Source organism: Mirounga angustirostris, unplaced genomic scaffold (assembly GCF_029215605.1).
Source record: "Mirounga angustirostris isolate CCGP_5_RB_7025 unplaced genomic scaffold, mMirAng1.0.hap1 SCAF_6, whole genome shotgun sequence".
Taxonomy (NCBI): domain Eukaryota; kingdom Metazoa; phylum Chordata; class Mammalia; order Carnivora; family Phocidae; genus Mirounga; species Mirounga angustirostris.
In genome coordinates, this window is record NW_026991714.1 from 46,076,061 (window position 1) to 46,103,800 (window position 27,740).

General features: G+C 36.3%; 1 protein-coding gene across 2 annotated transcripts in view; it reads left to right on the top strand.

Moving 5' to 3' along the window:
• HMCN1 (hemicentin 1) overlaps nt 1-27,740 on the top strand; it is a 482,205-nt gene that overhangs the window by 216,552 nt on the left and 237,913 nt on the right. For both annotated transcript variants that reach the window (XM_064594231.1, XM_064594232.1), the window contains exons 11-14: nt 1,122-1,397; nt 19,079-19,220; nt 20,365-20,492; nt 22,752-22,865. In XM_064594231.1, the coding sequence (XP_064450301.1) occupies nt 1,122-1,397; nt 19,079-19,220; nt 20,365-20,492; nt 22,752-22,865 (660 nt within the window). The remainder of the gene's footprint in view (nt 1-1,121; nt 1,398-19,078; nt 19,221-20,364; nt 20,493-22,751; nt 22,866-27,740) is intronic.

A 27,740-nucleotide genomic window follows, 5' to 3' on the forward strand; every position in this document is an offset into this window, starting at 1 on the left:
CTGAATTCCTGAGAGGAGACGAAATCCAGGTCTCCTACTCCTCCGCCATCTTGCTCCGCCCCCCCTCTTTTCTTTTAAACACTAAATAAGTATTTTTAAATTAAAAAAATCCATAATTGCTACTTTCTTCAAAACTCAAATAAAAATTTGCTTCACTCCACAATCCTAAATTAGTCTAATCATATCCTTTTGCCACGCCTTTTTGATTCTCACATCTATAATTTATAAATTTATACTTGTATGTGTATGCTTTGGTATGTAAACAAGCACTACTTTTTTTTTTTTTTTACATTGAGGATTAAAGGAACTAAAAACACATTCTTTGCGTGGTGTCTTCAGGTTACAAGTACCCTGTGCTATTATTCACTTTTACAGTAAGATGTTTTAAAATTTAATTTAAAATTTAAAATTTAAATTAGAGAACATTCAAATCTTCAATTAAAGACATACATTTAAAACTACAGTGTTTGGCAAAATCTGATAAAAATTAGATGGTTTTTTTTTTTTTTTAAGAATATGCACTACTTTGGTTTTTTTTAAAGATTTTATTTATTTATTTATTTATGAGAGACAGAGAGAGAGGCAGAGGGAGAAGCAGGCTCCCAAGGAGCAGGGAGCCCGATGTGGGACTCGATCCCAGGACCCTGGGATCATGACCTGAGCCGAAGGCAGACGCTTAACCATCTGAGCCACCCAGGTGCCCGAATATGCACTACTTTGTAAGAATCTTTTAATTAAATGATAATTTTCTTCAGGTCATAGACATATGTATTAATGAATAAATTCTCTTGTACTGCATCTTCCCTGCAAGATTTTCTTTTTTTTTTTTTTTTAAAGATTCTATTTATTTATTTGAGAGAGAGAGAGAAACAGCATGACAGGGGAGAGGGTCAGAGGGAGAAGCAGGCTTCCCAGTGAGCAGGGAGCCCAATGCGGCACTCGATCCCAGGACTCTGGGATCATGACCTGAGCCGAAGGCAGTTGATTAACCAACTGAGCCACCCAGGTGCCCCTTCCCTACAAGATTTTCAATACATACTCATTAAATATTTAAACCACATCAGTAAGTGAGCAAAATGGCTGTTAGGTCTCTTTGATTTGAATATTTTCATTTTACACAGAGCCCCCTCCAGTCATCCAAGTGCCTGATAATGTTACAGTCACTCCTGGAGAAAGAGCAGTTTTGACATGTCTCGTCATCAGTGCAGTGGATTACAATCTAACCTGGCAGAGGAATGACCGAGATGCCAGACAGGCAGACCCAGCAAGAATGAGGATCTTGGCTAACCTATCACTGGAGCTAAGGAGTGTGAAGTTCAACGATGCTGGGGAGTATCACTGTGTGGTTTCCAATGAAGGAGGATCATCAGCTGCTTCAGTTTTCCTCACAGTGCAAGGTATGTGCATATGGTAACTTCAGAGTTATGATGTCTTCCTCTCTTCTTTCTTTGAACTTTATTCCCTTAAATTAGCTATGTGAGAATGACAGTATCTACCCAAACAATTACTGTTTTGAATGATAAAGGCCTTATGGATCTTAAGTAGTGTAAAGCTGACTAACCTGGAAACTAAAACATCACTAACAAATAGGTGACTTATTTTTTTTTTAAATTTTATTATGTTATGGTAGTCACCATACAATACATCATTAGTTTTTGATGTAGTGATCCATGATCCATTGTTTTCGTATAACACCCAGTGCTCCATGCAGGAGCACTTAATACCCATCACCAGGCTAACCAATCCCCCCTCCCACCTCCCCTCTAAAACCCTGTTTGTTTCTCAGAGTCCATAGTCTCTCATGGTTCATCTCTCCCTCCAATTCCCCCCACCCATTTTCCCCTTCCTTCTCTTAATGTCCTCCATGTTATTCCTTATGTTCCACAAATAAGTGAAACCATATGATAATTGACTTTCTCTGCTTGACTTATTTCACTTAGCATAATCTCCTCCAGTCCCATCCATGTTGATGTAAAAGTTGGGTATTCATCTTTTCTGATGGCTGAGTAATATTCCATTGTATATATGGACCACATCTTCTTTATCCATTCATCCGTTGAAGGGCATCTCGGCTCTTTCCACAGTTTGGCTATTGCGGACATTGCTGCTATGAACATTGGGGTGCATATGGCCCTTCTTTTCACTACATCTGTGTCTTTGGGGTAAATACCCAGCAGTGCAATTGCTGGGTCATAGGGTAGCTCTATTTTTAAATTTTTGAGGAAACTCCACACTGTTTTCCTAAGTGGCTGTACCGACTTGCATTCCCACCAACAGTGTAAGAGGGTTCCCCTTTCTCCACAACCTCTCCAACATTTGTTGTTTCTTTCCCTGTCCATTTTTGCCATTCTAACTGGTGTAAGGTGGTATCTCAGTATGGTTTTGATTTGGATTTCCCTGATGGCTAATGATGATGAACATTTTTCATGTGTCTGTTAGCCATTTGTATGTCTTCTTCATAGAAGTATCTGATCATCTCTTCTGCCCACTTTTTTACTTGATTATTTGTTTTTTGGGTGTTGAGTTTGAGAAGTTCTTTATAGATTTTGGATACCAGCCCTTTATCTGTAGTGTCATTTGCAAATATCTTCTCCCATTCTGTGGGTGGCAAATAGGTGACTTTTTAAGATAAACACAGCTAGTCCTTTTAAGAGACTTTTATTTTGAGACTATAAATAGAAATTGTCTCTGGGTGATTTACTAGTTTTAAATTCTCTAGTCTATCATGTGGATTTTTTAAAAGTTCTATTTGTTTTTTTATTTTATTTTATTATGTTATGTTAATCACCATACATTACATCATTAGTTTTTGGTGTAGTGTTCCATGATTCATTGTTTGCGTATAACACCCAGTGCTCCATGCAGAACATGCCCTCTTTAATACCCATCACCAGGCTAACCCATCCCCCACCCCCTCCCCTCTAGAACCCTCAGTTTGTTTTAATAATTTGCTTAAAAATCCTTCCCAATTTGAGTTTTATATTATTTCCAATGTAACTAATTTACTTCTACTTATTTATTTGCTTAAAGATCTTATTTATTTATTTTAGAGAGAGGGTGCCAGCAAGTGGGGGAGGAGCAGAGGGAGAGAGAATCTTAAGCAGACTCCTCACTGAGCACAGAGCCCAATGCAAGGCTCGATTTCACAACCCTGAGATCATGACCCGAGCCAAAATCAAGAGTGGGACGCTTAACTGACTGAGTCACCCAGGCGCCCCCTACTTTTATTTTTTTAATTAAAGTTTAAGATGTTTCTCATCTTGGTGAAATTTTATTAAATTTTAGCAGGGTTGTTTTTATCTTTTTCATCTTAGACACAAAAGTTCTTACTGACAGTAAACTAATGGTAAGCCCACCTTTAATTATGTCTTTATAGACTATGTCTAGATAGCCGCAAACAGTGTGTTAACAATGTGGTTTGCTGGCTACAAATGTATATATTCTTCAGGATGATTAAATGTAGATCAGAAAGTGTTCCAGAGTATCTCTTTCAGTAGAATCACATTTGGCTTCTAAATGTCTATAGACCAGCTGAGAGCCTTAATGTAATGAACAAATTACTCTTGGCGGTTTTCAACTCAAGCTGGAAGATTCGGTTGCTGCTTCAACGGGGTATTTCATTTCAAATCCTTGATGTGGGAGACTGATTGCACCAGGATTGTGTCTGGCTCTTTGGTTATAGTCTTAGAAACAATTTTATAACATGCCCGAAGCAACACTCTCGGATGATTTTTTAACAAGGTTATCCAACAGAATGAACATTGCATCTCAGTGCTAGTGCTGAGATTGTTATTAATGGCAGAAAAGTGAAACTACCATGAGAATTAACAAAATGGTTGACATCTGATTCTAGTTTTCTCACTGGTAGTTGAGATATGTTCTGTAATCCGAATGTGTGTCTTTTGTTAGTTGCTCTGGTGAATCCTCTAGGGAAACATGGCTTTTGTAAATGGCTAACTGCATTTCCACATGGTAAACTGCCTAGATAATTAGAGTCTATCCAAGTGGTAACTTGAGTTACCAGAATTTTGAGACTGTTTTTACAGATAGAATAAAATGCTAATGGACTTCTGGTATTTGATCTTGGTTCTTTACTTGAAGTCCCTTAGAATGGGATTGTAAAATAAAATCAGAGTCTTCCTAGTTTCCCCAGGTTAACTTTTCAGTGCATTAGTATTCAATTTAGTCAATTTGAGCAGTGATTCTCAAACTCTCAAACTTTCCTGGATAAGGAATTATCCAAGGAACTTATTTTTTTTAAAAAGCAGATTTCCAACCCCATATCTAGAGATTCTGATTCCCTAGGCCTGGTGTTCTGGCCTGAGAATATGCATTTATAAAAGACCTCTGAGATATTTTCATGGATAATATATTTTTTTTCTTCATACACTGCTGTGTTTTTATTCCAAAATAGTAAGACAAATAGGATATGGATAAAATAATAACAATGTAGACTGGCCTAGGGGTTTGAAGGAGAACATTAAACTCCCTAGAATTTTCCTGGCATCCCAAAGAACAGAAGCTCCAGGGGTACCACTTTGAATTTCTGGATCGTTTCTAAAGTGGCCCCTCTACCTCATTTGGAAAATCCTGTGAGGATGGACTGAAAATATATAGCTGTTTGTTTAACCCAGTATGGAGCTATTTCAATGCATTTCGCCTCTTGAACAGAGATATTGCATGCTCCGAAATAAAAGGAAAGCCCTGCTTATTCAGAGGTGGAGCAGGGAGAGACTTAAAAACTCTCCAGAAAGCCTTCAGCACTGTAACTAAATGTTAATGTTTAAAGATATACCAATATTTCAGGAAGCCATTGGTAGTGCCACACTAAAGCTCATTCTAGTTTTATTTATTTATTTTTTAATTTTTATTTATTTATTTATTATTATGTTATGTTAATCACCATACATTACATCATTAGTTTTTGATGTAGTTGTTCCATGATTCATTGTTTGCGTATGACACCCAGTGCTCCATGCAGAACGTGCCCTCCTTAAAACCCATCACCAGGCTAACCCATCCCCCCACCCCCCTCCCCTCTAGAACCCTCAGTTTGTTTCTCAGAGTCCATAGTCTCTCATGGTTCATCTCCCCCTCCGATTTCCCCCCCTTCATTCTTCCTCTCCTGCTATCTTCTTCTTTTTTTTTTTTTTTTTTATAAGATATGATGTATTATTTGTTTCAGAGGTACAGGTCTGTGATTCAACAGTCTTACACAAATCACAGCGCTCACCATAGCACATACCCTCCCCAATGTCTATCATCCAGCCGCCCCATCTCTCCCACCCCACCCCCCACTCCAGCAACCCTCAGTTTGTTTCCCGAGATTAAGAATGCCTCATATCAGTGAGGTCATATGATACATGTCTTTCTCTGATTGACTTATTTCGCTCAGCATAATACCCTCCAGTTCCATCCACGTCATTGCAAATGTCAAGATCTCATTCCTTTTGATGGCTGCATAATATTCCATTGTATATGTATATAACACATCTTTTTTATCATGGATAACATTTTATGAAATAGCATTTGAATCTATTCTACAGAATGAACCCTATGATTTAGAAAGGTATATCTTTAAAAGAAGCCCTTGACTCTTTTCTTTCTGGCAAAATAGAGTCATTATTAGCCAATGATTTAAATAAGTGCTGAGGTAAGATATTTTATAATACACAAAACATAAATACAAAAGACATACAATATTACCTGATTACTGGCTAGTATGTATCATCTCAAGTGGTATAAATCTGTTTAGAGTTGTTAATTTATGGCTTATCTAGTTGGTCTTGAGTTTGAGGGATGAAATGTGATGAAAAAAGATATTTTAAAAATCTAACAAAACTATAGACTAGTGTTAATGACACTTGTTTAATAAGAAATGAGAACTCTAGCTAATTGTAGCTATCTGAATGCATTATTTTACTATTGAATGTACTATTGCAAAGCTATGGATATTTGATGAAATAAACTATTGTACCCAGAGTTATAATTTATTTATAAGAATAAAAGATGCTTGTCAACTACTGACATTGGATCTAAAATTATAAATTAATTTCATTTATATGCAGTAAAATGTTTTTAAAAGCAGAAATAGAAAAGAGTTTCAGAAAACGTAAAGGTATAATAGTTACTTGTTTTGAATACATACTTTACAAATAATTTTCTTGCTTATATGGGAATCAGTAGCTTAATTCATAGCCTCATTTACATTTCTTTACCTCCACATGTCTGTTCGGAAACTGCTGCTATCGGGAATAATCTTAAGAGTTACACATACAGGGCGCCTGGGTGGCTCAGTTGGTTAAGCGACTGCCTTCGGCTCAGGTCACGATCCTGGAGTCCTGGGATCGAGTCCCGCATCGGGCTCCCTGCTCGGCGGGGAGTCTGCTTCTCCCTCTGACCCTCCTCCCTCTCATGTGCTCTCTGTCTCTCTCATTCTCTCTGGCTCAAATAAATAAATAAAATCTTTAAAAAAAAAAAAAAAGAGTTACACATACATACTTTACAAAGTTTGGGTAGTAGTTTTAAAATATATTATTAGAAAGAATTTTTTGGTTTTAAATAGCATATCTGTAGCTGCTGCAGCCTCTCCTCATCTAACAGTAAAATAACAATAAAGACCTCAAAAAGACAAAACTGAAGAATACCAAAACCCAGTGGCAATGGATAGTAGCAAAAATTCTGGGAGGAATTTTATAGCTATTATATATAAAGATTTTTATTTATATACATATGTATATATAATGTAAATATGCATATGTAATGTTCATATTTTAAGGTCAGTGGAATGAAAATCTCAACCAACGGTCCATCCTTTTTATGTTCACATGAAAGCTGGGAGGATGTATCTTTTTCCTTCTGTTTCGTACTTTGCTCCAAAAAGAAAATATTACAGCCATAATCCTGTCTCCTCACACATATTAATAGCGATAACCATCCAGTAAGGAAAATGTAGGACAAGAAGTAGACAGGCTAATTGAACAAAATAATTAAAATAAAATAAAATAAAATGTAAATACAGAGAGAGAGAAAAAAAAAGTAGACAGGCAAGCTGGGGCCCACGTAGAGAATTGTAACTTGGATATATGTTTCTCTCCAAATGAAAATATTTGGAAACATGAGAAACATTGATAGGGGTGTCTGTCAATTATGGATTTTAGAGAGAGCTGGTAGCAGAGGGGAGTATCCCAATCTCAGCCCAAAGAGCATAATAGATGAGAATTGTGCAAGGAGCTATGCATATCAGACTAACTCAGCTGCAGAGCTGCAAAGGCAGTTCAACTAGAACAGAAGTAGCCAAATAATCAAGCTATGTCTATCCAAACACTTTGTTGATAGACACTGGGTCTGGATTTGATGTCACCTAATTTGAGGATGAATAAACAGAAAATTATCAAAACAAAACAAAACAACAGGAAAAAAAAATAAAGCGTTGGGCCTAAGAAAAAGATACTGGGGAACAAAATAAGGGGGGATAGCCTTAGAAGAAATGGATGCTTCTGAAGGCAGTTTATTCTAAAGACGAAAAAAATGTTTAGTGTCACCAATGTCTTTCTAAAAGACCTATCCTCCTTTGAGCAGGAGTAGATATTGATAAAGGAGGAACTGGCTGAGGTGATAGGACAACTACAGGTGTGATGGAATAAGAAAGGATTTCTTGTTGGAATAATACAATGCAAATTTGAATTAGCGGCACTAAACAGAATTTATATTACATAAAAATAAAATCAGGGATGTGGTGCATGAATTTGAGAAGTTCTTTCAGAACGTTGAGGAAAAGAATTAAGAGTGAATAATATGTTTTGTTTTGTTTTGTTTTAAGGAGAAATAAAAACCAGAGACAGGAACTTGGAATTTCAAGATTTCTAGGTATATGGCATATATACGTATATAACAAAGACAAGTGAAACAAAAGAAATAGAAAAAGATACAGTTGAAGAAAATTATCCTAGGGAGGAAAACAAAAATAGTCCTGGGTGAGCAAATCAAGCAAGGTCAATGAAGAGAGAACTTCATCTAGACACATCCTGGCTGCAATTTCAAATTATTAGTATAAGAGAAAAAGCTCCACAAGCATATGTTCAGACTAAACCAATATGTTGTAAGCTGAGGGATAAAATCAGACTGGTGTCAGACTATGTTAAAGGCTAGAACATAATTGCAATGAATATTTGTCATATTTTGGTTCTTAGGGTCTGAATGTGTCCTCTAATTTAGGAAGAAATTCTCTATTATCTTAGTGGGAAGCAGAAAGGCAGATGAAATCAGATAATTCCTTTCCCCATCCTAGAATCAGCCATTCCAGTGCTCCCAGTGGGACTTTAACTCTTGCTTAGACCATGGGCACTTAAAAGACTTCAATTTTGGCAGTATCATGAAATTTTGAGCACAGCAGTAGCAGAAGCAAATGTCCTACTGGCCCTTTTCCATCATTCTCATTTCCCTTAGTGACATTAGACTCATTATCAATTTACCAGAAGAGCCTTGAGAAGAAACACTGATCCTAGAAACTATGGCTGTTTGAATCAGTCACATAATGAGCATGAGAGAATGTGAACGGATTGATGCGCTTCTTTCATTATGAGAATTCCTCACTGTGGAGATAATGGTATAATTAGACACAGGAAATTCTTCGGAAAAGGGATTCCCTCAAGTGGGGTTTACAAGACTCAGAAGTCCAGCTAGTCAAACATATAAACAAACAAACTGAAGCCACCCACAGTTAAGCCAGGAAGGGGGGAAAAACCCAGTTAGATTGATATAGACAAAAATGTGAATATGAGATTGACCACTGCTTGTTTGGAGGCAATGGAATTATAAATGACTTACTTACTTCCGTTTTTCTGTACTTAAAAAAAGGTATTTAATAGGAATACATTATTTTAAAACTTTGTGTAAATAGGATTTAAAAATTTTTGAGAGTGCTCACATTACTTTTATTGGGAGTTTGAATTATGTATGGGTAATGTATTTTCTTTCTTTGCTAAATTTTCCATAAATTTTCTTTATCACTTTTATATTTAAAATATTAAGATATAATTAAGAAAGTTAATGAGAGTGTAAAAGTAAAGAATCATTAAAATAAATTAAAATAAATTAAGAAACAATGCCTCTCAAAGTGTCATGTTAAGACTTCTGTCATGAAAATTCATATGTGAAAGCTTAAGGGTCTGGAATTTTATAGAACTATATTACAGAATAAGCTGTTTTAAATCCTTTCTGAAGCAGGGGCACCTGGGTGGCTCAGTGGCTTAAGCATCTGACTCGATTTCAGCTCAGGTCATGATCTCAGGATCGTGAGATCAAGCCCCATGTCAGGCTTGGGGCTGGGTGTGGAGCCTGTCTCTCTCCCTCTCTGTCTGCTGCCCCCCCCCCCTTCATGCATATTTGCCAGTAGTATTTCCTCGCTAAAATGGAATTTAACCTAAATTTATTATTGTCTATCTCTGACATTATTGCAGTTCTTTTATTAACTGAATATCCTAAGCATATTGGTTTGTAGGTGTGGGATTTTTTACAGATCCAGCATATAACTCTCAAAATTTAGTCCTTGCCTGTGTGTTTTATTGCCAATGCACCACCTACTGGTAAATCAATGAATAAATGACCTCTCAGATTTAACAGACCTTCTGTCTAGTCTAGCACTGTCTAGTAGAAATTTCTACAATGATAGAAGTGTTGTATATCAGTGCTGTTCCATGTGTATGTGGCACTTGAGCACTTGAATTATGGCTAATGCTCCTAAAGGAACTTGTTTTGAAATTTGATCTAGTTTTAGGCAATTTAAATAGACATGTGGAGGGGTGTCTGGGTGGCTCAGTCGGTTAAGTGTCCAACTCTTGATTTTGGCTTAGATCATGATCTCAGGGTCATGTGGAGCCTGCTTAAGATTCTCTCTCTCCCTTTCTCTCTGCCCCTCCCCCTCCCTCTCTAAAAAAAAAATAAAGTAAAAATAAAAATAAATAAACATATGGCTAGTGGCTACCCTATTGGACAGCACAACTCTAGTCTTTTCCAGAGAAAAAAGAAAAGCAGAAATATCAAGAGCAGAAGTCTTAGGAAACTTATTGCTGATGCCATGTAGATTAACCACTGTCATAATTCATTGGGATTATTGCCATTCAGTAATAATTCTGCTTTGGAAAAGTTGTAGCCATTTCTTCATATTTCCACTGATGAGATATCATTTGGAAATGTGCATTTGATTCCAAATCTTTGGGATTTCAGTGGTCTGTGCCTCTTTCTCCAGGCAGTTGATCTCTGTTTTTGTTGTTTTTGTTTGGTTGATTGGTTCACTTTTAGTTTTCATCCTTTGCTCTTTGGAAGGAATCCCTGGCCATTTTTATGTGAGCTTTCTAGTAGGCCTGGAAAAGCTTTAAAAATATTAAAATGTATTCCGTTAACATTTCCACTCATTGAAAATTAAGGAAAAGTTAAATGAGCAAACACATCTGTCTATTGTAAATCATTCTTAGTGAAATTCTGTTAATCTCTTTGTGCAAGCCTCATGTTTAACAGTTGGTTACCACCAGAACTAGCTAGGGTCACCTCCCTAATCGGAAATGGAAGTAATGCATTTTCAAACAATGTCAGTATGTTTTAAATACACTGATTGAGCTAAATCACTAGGTACACATCTTTTGGGATAGGACATGGCTACTAAGTACAATTCTAAGCAGGCTCAATGATAGTCATTATGTAACTTTTTGAAGTTAGCTTTTTCTACAGTAAACACAGATATTTAGAAGAATCAGAGATCCTGTAAAATATGTTTTACAGTCTGAACAATTCAATAGAAATTAGGTTTGGTAATTAAAGACTAATTATTTCCCAATTTCTCATGTAGCATTGCTTGATGTCAGATCATTCAATATATTATCCACAATGACAAAAAAAAGTATTGGGAACAGTTGTAAACTTGTTCTGTTATGTTTTCAAAAATATGAATCAATTAAGTGGTTGGGCTGAATGTAGGTTTTTAACTATCCCCAAAACAAGGATATTTACTTAGATTTTACTGTAAGAACTGAAGTAAAAAAAAGAAACTTAATACTAAAATCTCCTTACTGGAGTATCTTCTCATCAGGGTTAGTTCCTCGTTACACGAAATTATCACTAGGAACATTTAGAAGCTTGGGAATCTTCCGTCACAGGGATCAATTGACAGCCCTGAAATACTTTTTTTTTTTTCCAAAATGTAATTCAATGCCTTTTTAAACAACAATTGGCAATTGGTTGCTCCACTAGGTCACTTTTGGACACATACCCTTTTGGGGGAGGTAAGAAAAGCTTCTAAAACTTTTTAACCCTATTTCTTTTGGACACTGAACGTTACTGAGCTAAAAATCCTTTCTTGCCTGCGTCTGTTAATCTAATTGCTTTCTGGGGTAGTGAAAGCACTAGACCAGGAGTCATGGTACTTGGGATCTATTTTAAGGAATCATGCCTGACCTCTTTCTCTCTTTCACTCTTTGCGCTCCTTCCCCCAGACCACACAAACACAGTGTACCCGTTTTTAAAATTGAATTTCAAATGCCCTTTTTATTTATGGACATATTGGGACACATTTTCTATGGGAGGATGCTAGAATCAGTGGATGCTTGGGAATGCTGATTGGGATCAGTGTGAATGAGCTAATGTGAAATTTAGAGTTCAGATGGAATTATCCTAGGTATAGTGATATGTTTAGGCCTATGTACTTCCCACTTTCCCTATGGTTAGTTCAGTCTTCCCTGTTTCTTAAATCGCTCCCTCTCTTATTTCCAATGGTATCACCCTCACCCATCTCAAATGTCACATGCTTAAACTATTAAAATCCTCATTTTGTGGACTTCCTTCCTTTCAGTTTTGTTCCCTCACTTTAATCCATAGTATAACCAGGCAAACTTTCCCTAAATTTTGCTTTAAATGTCCATGCATTCAGAACCTTTGTGTTTTTTCCTAATTACCCCAGGATAAAATTTACAAACATCAGCCCTCCACAAACTGACTCCTCCATAATACTTTTAACACTTTATCTTCAACCTTTATCCCTCATAAAACACTGTAGGGTGCAAAAGAAATGTTTCCTTTCAATATATGGATACTATTTAAGGGAATCAGATATTCATATGTCTATTCCTTTATTCCTATTTCTTTAATCTGGGTAACTAAATATTTGAACTTGTTATTAAGATTCATCTCTAATTATGAATTGAAAGTAGAGGAACTTTCAGATTTATTATTTCCTGCCATAAAATATTACTGATGCTGCCAGATTTTATATGTCAGAGCAGTATCAGGCAGATAATTTTTAGAGTCTGTGTATGAGTTTTGAATTTTCTTGGTATTGAATTTCTCAAAAGGATGGGTAGGTACTACTCTTGTCTCATCTTCAGTCTCCAGAACTGATTTTTCTGGTGGCCACTGACTGTTTCCTCTGCCAGGCTCCACGTCTATTATACTTTCAGTGGATTCCTGTTTTCTACTGCTTTGGCCCAAGCCTCTGCTCCATTACTTCCCTATTTCCATGGTTCGCCTGATTCCACTTCCCATTGCTTGAGTCACAGAAGCATCCCAACTACTTTCAAATTATATCATTCTCATTCTGGTTCTATGAACTAGCTCACAGAGCTGTTTTGACTTTGATGTTTCCTATCTAAATCCTACCTGTGATATGAATTTCCTCTCATAAACCACCTTCTTTCTCCCATCCAAGTACTAATGAGGCCTGAGCCTACTTAGCTTCCGAGATCAGATGAGATCAGGCATGTTCAGGGTGATCTAGGCATAGACTAAATCACCTTTCTGAATATTGGTTGGTCTCTTTGTTCTGGTTTCTGTAGAACTTTTTTTTTTTTTTATGCCACGCAGTTTTGCACTTAATCACCATCAACTCTATGTGTCTAGTTTTTCCCCAGTATTATTACTGAGGTACTTCTTGACTCCTCCTTTTTATCCATAGTGCCTTGCACAAAGGGAAAAACACAATTGCACCCAATAGGTGTTTGTTCCTTAATTGCTAAATGGACCTCAAAGTAATAATAACACTACAGGGAAGATTTGGGTCACTAACCTTATGTTTCATGTTTCCGTGTTAACTTCAATGGCTTATTTGGGTCACATCAACAATTTTATTTATTTATTTTTGAGAGAGAGAGAGAGCAAGAGTGAACAGGGCGAGAGAGGGGCAAAAGGAGAGGAAGAGAGAGAATTCTAAGCAGGCTCCATGCTCCGCGTTGAGCTGGACGTGGGGCTTGATCCCAGGACCCTGAGATCCTGACCTGAGCCGAGATCAAGAGTTGGATGCTTAACCAACTGAGCCACCCAGATGCCCCAACAATTTTAGATTTCATTATATAAATACTTTCTTTTCCAGTTGTAGCACCTGCCAGCATATTACTGCTTACATTTAAAACCATGTTTTATAACAGTCTGAGAATTATCTTATGAAAAATTTATGGAGTTTTTTTTTTAAGTATTGCTTAGTTAACCCTATTTAAAGATTATATCATGGGTGAGTTTGGCAAAATTTTTTGAAACAGGCTAAAGCAATATATCAATTTTAAGTTGACAGTGGCTGATAAATTTCCAAATTCTTGTACTAGCCAGGCTTAGGAGTAGAAGTTAGGATAAGTGGGGTGATATTTATTACACAGTATGAGTTTAAAGTTTTGTTTAAAACATACTACCTTCCTGTTTATCAGGGGACAAGACACAAATCTATTGATTTTATTAGCTGCTCCTTTATGAGGAGGACTTTTAAAGCTGAAGATGAATATGAATGTCCTGGTTAAATATTTTAGCATATTCCATGTATAACTGACATTTTCTCTGCAATTTCATGCTGCCACATGGAAATCAAAGGGCCAGACAAGGTTTCCTTTTCTTTGCCATGTTGTGTCTGTATGAACATAAGAAGTATTAATTTGTTTTCTATGGTGTCAGGAAAGGGTGGATGTCTGTCACTAATTAGTTCATGTCACCAGGGAGAGTATTGCAGTAAAAAAGGAAATATTTTTCAAGATGATTGATGAAGTTAAGTCCCTAATGACCAGAATTACTTCACTAAGTGTGAAATTGATATTATCATAACCATATGCTCATTACATCATCACAACTACTTTTTAACAAGTGCCAGGTGACATAGGTATTAGCATGGTTTTTTTTTAATCAGTCATATGTGGAAAAACTAAATTTATCTATTTTTATTGAAATTTCTGATAAATTTTGAGTATCTAGAAACATCTCAAATTTCAGAAGAATCAAATAAGATATATTTAGTATTATTTATTAGTAGGATGTGTAATTTAAATATGCAAGTATGAGAATTGTGATCAAGTTTCATTTGTAAATGCCTAGATAATACATATATAGCTAATCTGCAATAATCCTGTGAGTTATCATCCCTATTAAGGTATAGACCAGACACCATCGATTATTTAACTATTTTAAGGCTTATTAAGTGCTTTCTCTGTAAAATGGCAGTGACATTTCGTAGAGTTTTTTGTGGGAAATAAATGGTAGATCTAGAGTTAGATACCTAGCATATATCAGGCACTCAATAATTTTACCTACCTTCCTATTTTAAGAACTAACTACCAGAAAGAGATTTAGTCCCTAATTGTACATAGTTTGGTTTTGTATACAACATTCTTTGAGTTCTTTGTGGTTATAAAGTATCTGAAAATCTTAGGTACTCAATAAATGTTTGTTATGAGAAAGGATGAAAACACAAATTTGCCCAAGTACTGTAAATATAGCAGTGGCGAAAAATATTTTAAATTGTTGCTTAGGTAATTCAAAGCATTACCATTATCTGATTAATTTATTGATAATAATTAAATCATCTTGAAGAGAAAGTCCTTTAGGTCTTTTTGAGACTGTCCTACTAGAGGCATAATAGCAACAAATCAGACCCAGCTGACTACCAACAGGAAATATGCCTTTGAGTATGAAGATGACATTTGCAAGATTTGCAAGAGTTAGGCAAGATTTTATCTTCTATAGTCTTTGCAGACAGAGCAATGGCTGTTTTCATGGCCACTTAAAATTCATTTTGCCAGCCTTACCATTCATAATGTGTTAATAAGACACCTAAATTTTAAAGTAGTGTTTATTTTTTATTTTTAGTATCATAATCTATATGTAACTCGAGAGAAATTATAAAAACTCACATATTTTGCTTTTCTTATGATTAAAATATAGAGAATTAATTAATGCCTTAACACTAATGGAGTGCCATGTTTCCATTGCTTTGGCTAATGAAAAGCAACTTGTTATTTATGATTATGATGATGGTTGATGATGGTGGTGGTGATGATAATGGTGATGATGGTGATAATAATAGTGATGGGTCGTGGTGGTAAAATGAGATTAAAAACCAACTAAGAATGGATTACTTCTCCCCAAATCCTAAAATTTGACTCTAGACTTTGATGGAGTTGAACTAGGTTTTTAAACTTGTTCTTGCTCCATTAAAACGACTTTATCAAAACAAAAGGAGCTTTTTTCTAGGAAATTGAAAATTCTAACCCTTGAGAAAATTATAGTGAGGTCAATTGCATCCTTATTTAACCAAATCAAGTGAAGCCCGAATCATTCTGACCATCTTTATTCAACTGTTATTTGGCAGAAATCTAATTTTGCTTCCATATTTGTTCATGTCCTTTCTGATTTTCTTATTGTCAGTGGAAATATTCTTTCCAGAACAATGGTAAATTTCTCACTTTCTGTGAGATGATGTCATCCCATCTGTGTGTATGTACACAGACTGATTTCATGACCCTGAGCAGCACCCTATATCCAGGCTTTATTAGAGAAATGACCTCTTAGCTCTCTGCATCCTGGTTAGAGTAACTGCCATTTATTTTTACATTGATACATAAACTACAGAGCCTACCAGTGGAATTCTTGCTGGGCAAGATGCCAGGCCAATTCTGTCAGACTTCATTGGAAAGCACCATGTTTAGACAAAAATCCCAAGAGCTACTGAATCTTTGCAGCAATCCTGGGTTAAAATGAGCTACACATAAGAAACATTTTATTTTCAGAAAGTGGGACTGAATAAATGTGGGTATTCAATAAATTCCAAAGAGAAAAAGTGTTCCTTTTTTCCTCATCCCCTGAAGATTATCTGCACCACTCCCACAGCATATGTAGTCCTCTGGCATTTCAGAATTGATGGACTCCAGATGCAATCACAATTTGAACTGTTGGCCATGGCCAGTCTGCCCTTGACCCCCTGCATTTCTGTACCCCTGTGTTCACCAAGAAGAATCCATGGAATAGTGAAACTATCAACCAAGTCCACAGGCAGGAAAAACCCTTTAAACATTAACTTCAAAGACAATCATAATTTGAAAAACACAATGTAAACAGGAAAAAAGGGGAGGTGATCGTTAAGCTGCTAGCAATTAGGCATTAATTAGTTTTGTTCAGTTGTTTAGCTGCCCGGTCCAGTAGTACCACTTGTATCTCCTTCAAATATATCAGGATTCCTCAGACTAATTTTTCTTAGTGAAATTAAGCCACAATTTGGAGACTAACATAGTAAAGATATATCATAAATATATACAGATCTAACTAACTGAATTTCTGGATTTCATTTATATATATATATTTTTTAAAGATTTTATTTATTTATTCATTAGAGACAGAGAGAGAGAGGGGCAGAGGGAGAAGCAGGCTTCCCGCCCAGCAGGGAACCCGATGCGGGACTCCATCCCAGGACCCTGAGATCATGACCTGAGCCGAAGGCAGACGCTTAACGACTGAGCCACCCAGGCGCCCTGGATTTCATTTATATTAAAAACCCAGTTAGATGGAAAGTTGACACTATGTCTGTTTGGCTCATCATTGTATCCCTACAGGTTAGCACTGAGCCTGGAACATCATAATTGTGCAAGAACCACATTATTAAATTTATTTATTTTTGTTAATACTTATAACATCTATTTCAAACACTGTGAAAGTGAATTTATTTTCATTTATCTTTTTGAGTGGGGAATATTTACACTAAGAAAATTATTTCTTTGATAGTACTTTCTTTGAAGATTAATACTTACTCTGTAGTGATCTAGATGTAAAATGTGGAATTGATAAGACCAGATATATCAACATTCCAGTTATCCCAGGGAATTTTTGTATCCTTTTTGACAATAACTTCCTGATTTAATATTTCATTTTCAAAAGTCTATTTTTTTACCATAGAAGTGGAATGCATGCAATAGGAACTTTGAATAATTGATATTTCCTGTTAAGTTCTGTGAATCCATGGGCTGAGACAAATGATCAATATAGCAAGACCTTGAGTGGTGCCAGGATAAAAATTCTTAGAGCCAAGTTACAGTTTAGGAATGAACTGTATTCCATCAACAGTTTTAAGTGTCTATTGTTACAAGTCACAAGAAAGAAAGGAAAGAAAGAAAGAAAGAAAGAAAGAAAGAAAGAAAGAAAGAAAGAAAGAAAGAAAGAAAGAGAAGGAAGGAAGGGAGGGAGGGAGGGAGGGAGGGAGGAAGGAAGGAAAGAAAGAAAGAAGAAAAAGAAAGAAAGAAAAGAAAGAAAGAAAGAAAGAGAAAGAGAATGAAAGAAAGAAAGATGTAATTTGAGCAAGAGAAAGCAAGCAAGCAAGCAAGCAAGAAAGAAAGAAAGAAAGAAAGAAAGAAAGAAAGAAAGAACAAACTAAAAAGAAAAGAAAAGAAAGAGCAGTTCAAACAAAGCAGGCAGCAGTCAGGACAAGTTGAGGCTCCAAACCTGTGTTCACTGTATAGAAAGACTCAAAAGGCCCTATATATAGACTTTTCTGGAAAACAGTTTTATACTGGAGTCCCAGCTTAGCAGACAGAAGCCACTGGTCAGTTGGTGGGAGCAAAATAGGAAGGGGTTACCTGGTAACCAGTGGAGCACAGAAACATGACATTAGGATCAAATTCATTTTACTCTCAAAGAGGAGTTATTTCCCCTGCTTTAAAATTTCTTTGGATCCAAAGAAAACCAAAGTTGGTGGCATCACAATTCCAGACTTCAAGCTCTGTTACAAAGTTGTCATCATCAAGACAGTATGGTACTGGCACAAAAACAGACACATTGATCAATGGAACAGAATAGAGAACCCCAAGATGGACCCTCAACTCCATGGTCAACTAGTCTTTGACAAAGCAGGAAAGAATATCCAATGGAAAAAGGCAGTCTCTTCAACAAATAGTGTTGGGAAAATTGGACAGCCACATGCAGAAGAATGAAACCGGACCATCTTCTTACACCATACACAAAAATAGTCTCAAAATCACTATGACTGATGTCCCCAGGCTGTGAGGACCACCTTCTTCCACATGTCCAAGACACTCCAGGAGAATGGAGTTACTGCAAGGCCAGTCTTGTAACCAAGGCCATGGGGCAGAGCAGGACTGTGGGGCTGGATGGCTGGGAGGCAGGACCTGGCTAGAGAATGGACAGAGGAAACCCCTTCCCCCATTCCCCTGCCCCAGCTGCCAAATATCACTGTGTCTTGCTCCTGTAGCTCCCCTGGCTTTCATTCAGGCCCCTCCTGGCACTGGCCTCAGATCCAGTCCCCTGATGTCCCCCAGAGGAGAGTTAGCCAGACCCTTCCCAAGCCCTGAGGGCAGGGCCTCATCCACTCTCATGCATCCAAGTTCTGGAAGTAGGAGTAGGCCTGGGGCTCAGATGGTCTGACAGGGCTGGTCTGAGCTGCAAGGTATCGGGGTAAATGGCCAGAAGTAAGGCCCTCCACCCTGAACCTGCAGGGTAGAGGCAGGCTCCTGGGTCCTGGCCACAGCATGCATCAGGCTCTCAGGGAAAAGAGGGGCTCTGGAGGGACCAAGACTCCCAGTCTTGTGCAGCCTGGGCCATAGGGAACAGGGGAGCAGAGTCTGCAACTCCTGTCAGCTTTGGGGAAGAAATCTCCTGAGCCCTACTGCAACTTGGTTGTTTTTATAAATGAATTCTCGGAAGTATAAAATAAAATAATAATAAAATAAAATAATGGTGTGGTGAGAAGCCTACAAATCTGCTAACACAGAAAGCTCCTAACATCAAGGTAAGTTGCCGCTTCACTATATATGTTTCTTTCTATTTGCAGAACCACCCAAAGTCACTGTGATGCCCAAGAATCAGTCATTCACAGGAGGATATGAGGTCTCCATCAGGTGTTCTGCAACAGGTTATCCCAAACCAAAGATCACCTGGACCATTAATGATATGTTTATCATGGGTTCACACAGGTACTGGGTTTGTATCATGTTCTTTGTTTTTACTGAGTGAAGTGTTGATGAAAAACCAATCAAAAGTTGGACAAAACTAATGTGACTAAATCCCTAAGGTTAAGGGAGCTTTGACCAAAATCTACAGCTTTAGATTTTCTAAATAGGCCAGGAAATGGCCATAAAATAATAAATGATGAATTGACAGAGTTTGATGTTCTTCAATCTTGCATTTAATAGCTGGGCCTAAGAGCTTCACAATACTTGGCATCGCAAACATGACACCATAACACTTGGTTTACCTTGAATAATTGAAATGAGGATAGTAAACTTTCTGTGGGGTAATGTGTAGTTTTCATGAATCTATTAAAAATATGGTCCTGGGATTTAACAGGAGAGAGAAGAGGCAAAGGACAGAACAGTAGCTCTAATTAAAATGTGTGCAGACATTTCTTTGCAATTCCTATTCACTTTTGCCGTACTAGATTGAGATGTATTTTATCTGCTGGATGACTTCAAAAGACAGTGAATCCTCTCATGCGCAAAGAGTGTAATGAACATGTGGAACACAAACAAGGAAGTTTCCAGCTATTGAACTTCCATTGCTCTGGGTTTTGAGGAGGACAAGGGCTTAGGGCCAGATTCTATTCCTAGACTCACCACTGACTTTCTGCGTGACAGGAGGTATTGCCATCTCTCAGGTTTGCATTTGGTGGAACTTTTAGCATAACAATTCACACAAAGTGTGATTGCCTGGTTGCAAATTCCACTTCTTCCATTTACTAACTGCCTTTGGGCAAGTTACATAATCCCTTTGCTCATCCGTACAACGGAGATGATAATAATATGTAACTCATTGGGTTGTTATGAGTATTTAAAATATTATGTAAAATTTCTGGAGCAGTCCTTGGCACAGAGCAAGTACTGGATACATGGGATCTATTATTACTACTACTACTATTACTATTATTATTACTACTACTACTACTATTACTATTATTACTACTGCTACTACTACATTTCTGTTTATAAAATGACAACATTAATAATTTCTACAGTCAGCACCAAAAATATGTCTAAGATATTTGAAGATATTTGTAAGGAAGATCCTATAGTTTCTTCATACTATTATTGGGGTATTTTCAATTTTTCTTTTCATCCCTAGGTATAGGATGACCTCAGAAGGTACCTTAATTATCAAAAATGCAGTTCCCAAAGATGCAGGGATCTATGGTTGCCTGGCAAGTAATTCAGCTGGAACAGACAAACAGACTTCTACCCTCAGATACATTGGCAAGTATAATCAGTTTAAAAGGCAGTGAAAATAGGATGAGTATCATATCAAGCAATTTAAAAGTACTTTTCTAAAAAATAAATAAATAAATAAATAAAAGTACTTTTCTGAAAATTAATATTAGGAATGAGTTTTACCCAGTCTTATAATTTATTATTCATTTCACACATTGATTAAAGGAAATACTGTAACTAATTTAAGTTAAAAGTTCAGGGAGTAGATAGCTTCATTAGTCAACAAAACTCCAGGAGGCTTACAGATTGTGGTAGAGTCCCAGATGGTCCACAGAGTTCTATCCTTCCATGGTTTTTCTGTTGTTTGCAATATTTTGCTTACATATTAATAAATTCTATATCCTTTCTAGTTTACCTCAACTTCCATTTTATATTTTTCACTTATATTCAAAACTTTATAATATTTCTATTATGATTAAATGTTTGTAACATTTCTGTCATTTATCCTATCTACATATTATTTTCACTTTTCATCTTTAGTTTTTCACCTCTAAACGTAAACATTTATTGAAGATGCATTTCATGATAATCATTCTATAATATTCCATAACATAATGATTATAATAGATTCTAAAACAGGATTGTAATCTAATATAATGTATTCCATATATTCCAATATAATAGAATATTTCTTTTAATTTTTTTTTTAAACAAATAAAGGACAAGGACATTACATGCTCAATGTTAGTTTGTAAATTGTGAATAATTAATGGCTAACGATCCACCCTGCCATTCATGGTAAGGTAGTGAAACTGGAAGTGGAAGAGAGGAAGAAAGCTAAAATAAAAATTGAGAATTGTAGTTGGTATGTACATATGAGGGAGGTAGCAAAAGTGTCATAAATATTGACTTTGAAAGCCTGGAAAGAAATGGTCTCATTGACAGAAATGAAAGCACATGGCGAGTAAGTTTGGAAGATTGGAGAGGAAATAGGCAGTGGGAATGCAGAAAGGGGGGTAGAAAGAGATTCTGAATTGTAAAATGAATTTTGGTTCATTCACAAGCCAAAATAGTTGACCCACTTATTTACCTTATTAATCACCCAGAGTATCTAAAAATACTAAAGATTGTGGAATATAAAATAAAAAATGTATGTTATGAAGTCCTTACTTTTTGAGAACTTGTGTAATGGGAGTGGCTATACATAAAGAAATGTAAGACAGCAGACAGACAAGTACTACAGTGAGGGTTGGCAGAGAGGAAGATTAATTCTGACTGGGGAATTTGTAAAGATTTCTCAGAGGAGACAGGATTTATCAGTCTGGAGGAATGAGTAGGATTCAAAGAACTAGGGCAAAGGGCATTTCAGGTTTTTGCAAAAGCAGGAAGATAGGAGAGAGTAGGGGTTGTTTTGGACTACCAGCATAGCTTCGTACCTTGTGATAGGAAAGGAAACGTTATGGAGGATAAGTTAAAAAAGAAAGCTCTGCACCAGTTTATGATTTTTGAAAGCCAAACTAGAGAATCATGAAATAAAATCACCAGAGCTTTTCTAGCAGAGGATTAACATGATCTTTGAGAAGTTAACTCTTAGCTTTGTTTAAAACTACCTCAATTAAAATTAGAAAGTCCTAACATGCCCAGTTCAGAGAAAAATGTATTTATGAGTGAATGAAAGCATTAAGCAAGGGAGGAAAGAAACTTAGAGAATGTTTGTATTTAGCATCAAAGGGAAAAAGGGAATGGAGACTCTACTTTTTATAGATAAAACTTTTAGTCTTAGACTTCAACTCTCTCTGTAGTTAAACATGAATATCCTTAAAATCATGCAGAAAATGTTACAACAAATTAACCTGTAATTACATTATCCTCAAGTCTTAATCTAGCCAAATCAGTCTTACCATCATAGCTCTTTTGATATTTTTATTACTATCAGTCTTCTCTCTGTTCCTTTATATTACTTGTTATTTCTATAAGATGTGTTCAGATTTCTAAGATTTTTCTTTCTTTATATATCTTTTTTATAAGGACCTTTCTGTTAATATCCTAAATTTTTGACTCTTTTATCAATTATTTTTGCCTAATATATATATATATATTTGACCTTGATAAATAATCTTCTCATCACACACATCCATGTACACGTGCATTAGAAGAGTCTCTTTCTGTTTATAAACATTGAAATAGCTACAAGCACATAAACACTAGTGGATTTTGTTAAACTGGTTCATTTAGTGTAATTATAAACAAGGTGCATGTCGCATTGGGCCAGACATTAACCATTTGCTTGTTTGTTTTTTTCAGAAGCCCCAAAGTTGATCGTAGTTCAGAGTGAGCTCTTGGTTGCTCTTGGGGATACAACAGTTATGGAATGTAAAACCTCTGGTATTCCTCCGCCTCAAGTTAAATGGTTCAAAGGTACATTTCTTAAGTATGTTCATGTCTGGTTCACTTAGTTTTGTTTTCTCTTTTAAAACGATGATTTGTTAAAATTTTGTTTTGATGTGTGACTTAGCAGCCCCATAAAATGTGTTTATGATCTCACTAGAGACAATAGTTCAAAATTCTGAACTCTAAATTTCAGGATTTGACATCTGGTGTGGATTATAGGACCATGAAAATCAAAGCAGGAAAAGTTTGCCTTTGCTAATCCAGCTGAACATTCTCTTTGTTAGTTTAGGATTGTTTCCTGTAGAAAATGGTCCAAGAATACGCTGTTAATGTTTAAGATGACTTTCCTGATTTCGGTTCACTTTTCTTAGAGATAATGGCTGTCACTATTAGAAAGTTTTCTAGATTCTCAAGGACACTTTGTACAAAGTCCTCAAAAAAGACATCACATTCAAACTTACAGGTAAATGAAAGACAAATGTGTTGTGTGGTTGGCTTCATCGCACATGGTAGATGCTTTTATCAAGCGTGGAAATTGTCTGCTTGCATTTGTAACATAAAGATTACACCTTTGTGATTCTATAATAAAATAACAGTAATTACTGTGCTGTTTGTCTTAGTGAGAATACACTTGGGTCCTGGTCCAGGCTCAGATGGTGACAGTAGGTATCTGTGTAAAACATCCCGCTTCTGTTTCTGTCTCAGTTCTTCCAATCTATGAGCAAGAAAAATTCCCGCAAACACTCTAAAAGGGACGTTGCTAGGATTATTGAGATGCTGTTTGCAAAATACTTTTTAATCTTCAGATGAAAAATGCTAAACAGTACAAAGAACTATTGTTATGATTCTGTTTGTTAAATCACAGACATCCCCATAGCAACGGGTTGATGTCATAATCACAAAATTATGAATTCACCTCGGGTTCAAACTCTTGGGGAACATGAGGTGAAAAAGAAAGGCTTTATGTAGAAAACAAACACTTTTAAATAATACAAATCAAAAACAGGAAAACTAGGAAATAATGCCATTTTCATGGTTTTCCATGTTAAATGATTTTAAGTCTTCATGTTTTCTGTGATAAGAAAAGCATTTCTGGATTTGCTTCTTAATTAGGTTTATTTCAGGTAACATACACTAATTTTACTTGTTTAAAATACTTAAATCTTTGAATTACAAATGAAATAATCAATGTCAAACTCACATCATAAATAAATCCAGAAAAAATGTGTTTTAGAAGCAGTATTTCTCTTTTTTAAAAGTCAGTAGTTTATGTTAAAAATAAAAATTAAAAAAAGTAATATAACCTGCTGACTTCTCTGCGCATAGATAGCAGAGTCACACAGAAAGTCTTTTATTTTTAAAATTGAGGCTACTTTTCTGAATTAAATGTAGTCTTCATGTTAGCCTGGGTCTCATAAATGGCTTGGAAGGTAAGGAGGAGTTAGGGAGCCATGTAGCCATCATATGGAAGATTCTAGAATTGACTACCTATTAGTTCTCTCAAACATAGATGTTGGGGTTCAACAGACCCAGTAAATAATATCCCATTTCTCTGTCCAAGTTATGAAGCCACAGAGCTAGAATGTGGGCATTAAACACCGACAGACCATATTGGAGGACATGCTCCAATGTTCATCAACAATATGCAGAGCAGTCATAAACCCCACAATCAGGCCAACCTACTGCCCTACCTATCCCAGGCAAGCAACTTATTGCATATGCAGAGTCTGGATCATCAAGAACAGAACTAGAGGATAATCTCTTCTACATGCAGATTGGCTCCAGAAAGAAAGGGGGAGGAGGCAGCTGGTTTTTCCTTTACACCTCTGTTAGGGATGAGACAATAGGAAGGTTATGAAAATTCTACCTATGGAAACCAAGGGGTAAAGAAGAGACCTCACCTTAACCAGAAGAATAACTTTTTCCTCATACCCTTTTTTTTTGACAATTCTGATTAAATGAAGTAGATGGTGATTGATTGATTGATTGATTGATTGTAAGAACACATGGAATCTATCTTCTTTTTTTTTTTTTTTAAGATTTTATTTATTTTTATTTGACACAGAGCCAGAGAGCACAAGCACAAGCAGGGGCAGAGGCAGGCAGAGGGAGAGGGAGAAGCAGACTCCCCGCCGAGCAGGGAGCCCGACGTGGGACTCGATCCCAGGACCCCAGGATCATGACCCGAGTTGAAGGCAGCCACTTAACCAACTGAGCCACCCAGGCGCCCTGGAATCTATCTTCTTAACAAATGTTTAAGGGTGCCTGGGTGGCTCAGTTGGTTGGGCAGCTGTCTTCGGCTCGGGTCATGATCCTGGAGTCCCTGGATTGAGTCCCACGTCGGGCTCCCTGCTCGGCAGGGAGTCTGCTTCTCCCTCTGACCATCCCCCCTCTCATGTGCTTTCTCTGTCTCTCATTCTCTCTCTGTCAAATAAATAAACAAAATCTTAAAAAAAAAATGTTTCAGTGTACAATACAGTATTGTTAACTATGGGCACTTTGTTGCACAGCAGATCTCTAGGACTTATCTTGTGCAATTTAAACAACACTTCCTCATTTCCTTTGCTCCAAACCCCAGGCAACCACTATCCATTAATAAATTGTATTCCATTCAGATCATCAGAGAAAAGGAATTCCATAAGTACAAATACCCATCAAAATTTTGGATTTTTCATTTTTAGAAATAAGCAACATACAGTGGGTTCAAAAAAGAATCGGGGACACTATTAAAATGTTGCATAGAGGATATTTCTGGTAAAATAAATTGGATTTTTAAATTTAGATTGGTATTTCTTAAAGTGTAGTCAGGAATCCCTGGGGGTTCTTCATAATTCTTTTCAGGGAATCCAGATCAAAATTATTTTCCTAATTATACCAAGATATTATTTGTCTTTATCACATTCATTGTCTCATGGGTATATAGTGGAGTTTTTGGAGGCTACATAATGCGGAAGCAAAGATGAGCACTCAGCTGTCTTCTATTAAGCTAGACATTCTAGAAATTTGCAAAAATGTGAAACGCCACTCTTCTCACTAAATTTCTCTTGTTTTTGGAAATATAATTATTTCCTCATAAAATATGTTCATTATGTTAAAATATTATGAGTTTGTTATTATAAAATAAATGCATACATTTAAAATTTTTTCAGTTTCATTTCTAAAATGCTAAATACAAATAAATATAGTTCATATAAACAAAACCTCATTAAAGTCCCCAGTAATTTCTAAAAGTATAAAAGGGTCTCGAGACAAACATTTTTGAGAACCACTAATTACCATCAGCTATTTGAAAGGATCTCATGCCAGGGATAATGACCTCTCTGTTCATCTTACATCCACAGAGACCAGAATTGAATTTAAACTACAGCATAAAGAGAACCCTCTTCAGTGGTAATGATGTTAAATCCTAGCATAGATTGTCAGGGAAGTTTGTATATTTTACTATTTATACCATTCTTTTAATCTTATCTAATATTAAAACTAAACAATCCCTATTCCACTTCCATCTCAAAATTCTATATTTCTCGGGGCGCCTGGGTGGCTCAGTTGGTTAAGCGACTGCCTTCGGCTCAGGTCATGATCCTGGAGTCCTGGGATCGAGTCCCGCATCGGGCTCCCGGCTCAGCGGGGAGTCTGCTTCTCCCTCTGACCCTCCTCCCTCTCATGCTCTCTGTCTCTCATTCTCTCTCTCTCAAATAAATAAATAAAATCTTTAAAAAAAAAAAATTCTATATTTCTCTATGGTTTCTAAATAATTTGGTGACTAATTTTTTAGTCGAAATGAAGAAAGGAGAGATTATCAAAATGTGTTCAGAATGCAAACTTGACTAAACCAATGTTTTCCAATTTATATTTTGTTTCATTGCTGCTCTTCTTTAAACATTTTTATTTTGATAAAAGCTACTAGCTAAAAGGTTTTGATTTTATCCTCTTGTGTCCTTTGACATACACAAAAGAAATAGGAGAGAAGTAAATTCCAAAATTCTAAATGCATTTTAGTCCAAACATTCTAATACTTGATGAACAGCTAGGTCACATCGCATTCTCCCTTAGTGGGAGGAAAGTTTATGTCAACATCATCTGCTTTTATTTATGAAAATTTCCCAGAGGCACATAGACACAGCTTTGGTTGTTTCTCTTATTCTCACTTGGTATGTAGTAGCAAGCTTAAAAGGATGATTTGGGTTTTAAATATTGGAATACTGAAAAATACTTTATTTTTGGCACTGACGGTTGCTAATGTAATTTTTTTGTTTTGTTTTCAAATTTATGGCTCCTTTGACCCCTTCTGCTCCCAAAATTATAAAAACGAAAAGAGAATTGTCTGTTTGTTGCCCTGAGTCTGTTGATTGGTGATTTTTATAGTATACTAGAGAATTACTAGTTCCGGAGTTTTCTCTCTCTCTCTCTTTTTTTTTTTTTTTTTGTTAGAAGCTAAGAGAATTACTACTGTGGTCTTCAGGGCACATGGCTAGGCTAGTACGTGACATTTTGGAGAGCAGTTTTTTAAGACTTGACATCTGGGCATGCTATGAACCCCTTAGAGCAATGGCCTTCAAACTTCCAGGAAGATTTTAGGACCCCCACAAAAAGTTCAATATTACCCTTTAACAAAAACAAAAAAGCTATGGACACCAACTATTAAACATCCAGTACTGGGTATTTTTTTTATGAAATTGGCCATCATGGTTAATTTCATTCTTAAGAGAGGTGTCACCCTGAAGGAGGAGAAACATAAGGAGAGACTAACTGCTTAACTTACAGATTAGTTGAGGCATTGCCTGCCTTCAGAAAGAAATGGTTCCCAGGAGATTTGAGGTGCTGCGGGAACACACAGCATACACAGGTAACTCAGACACTAATTTTTCTAGCGTCATTCTAGCCTCACAATGAGGTCAAACT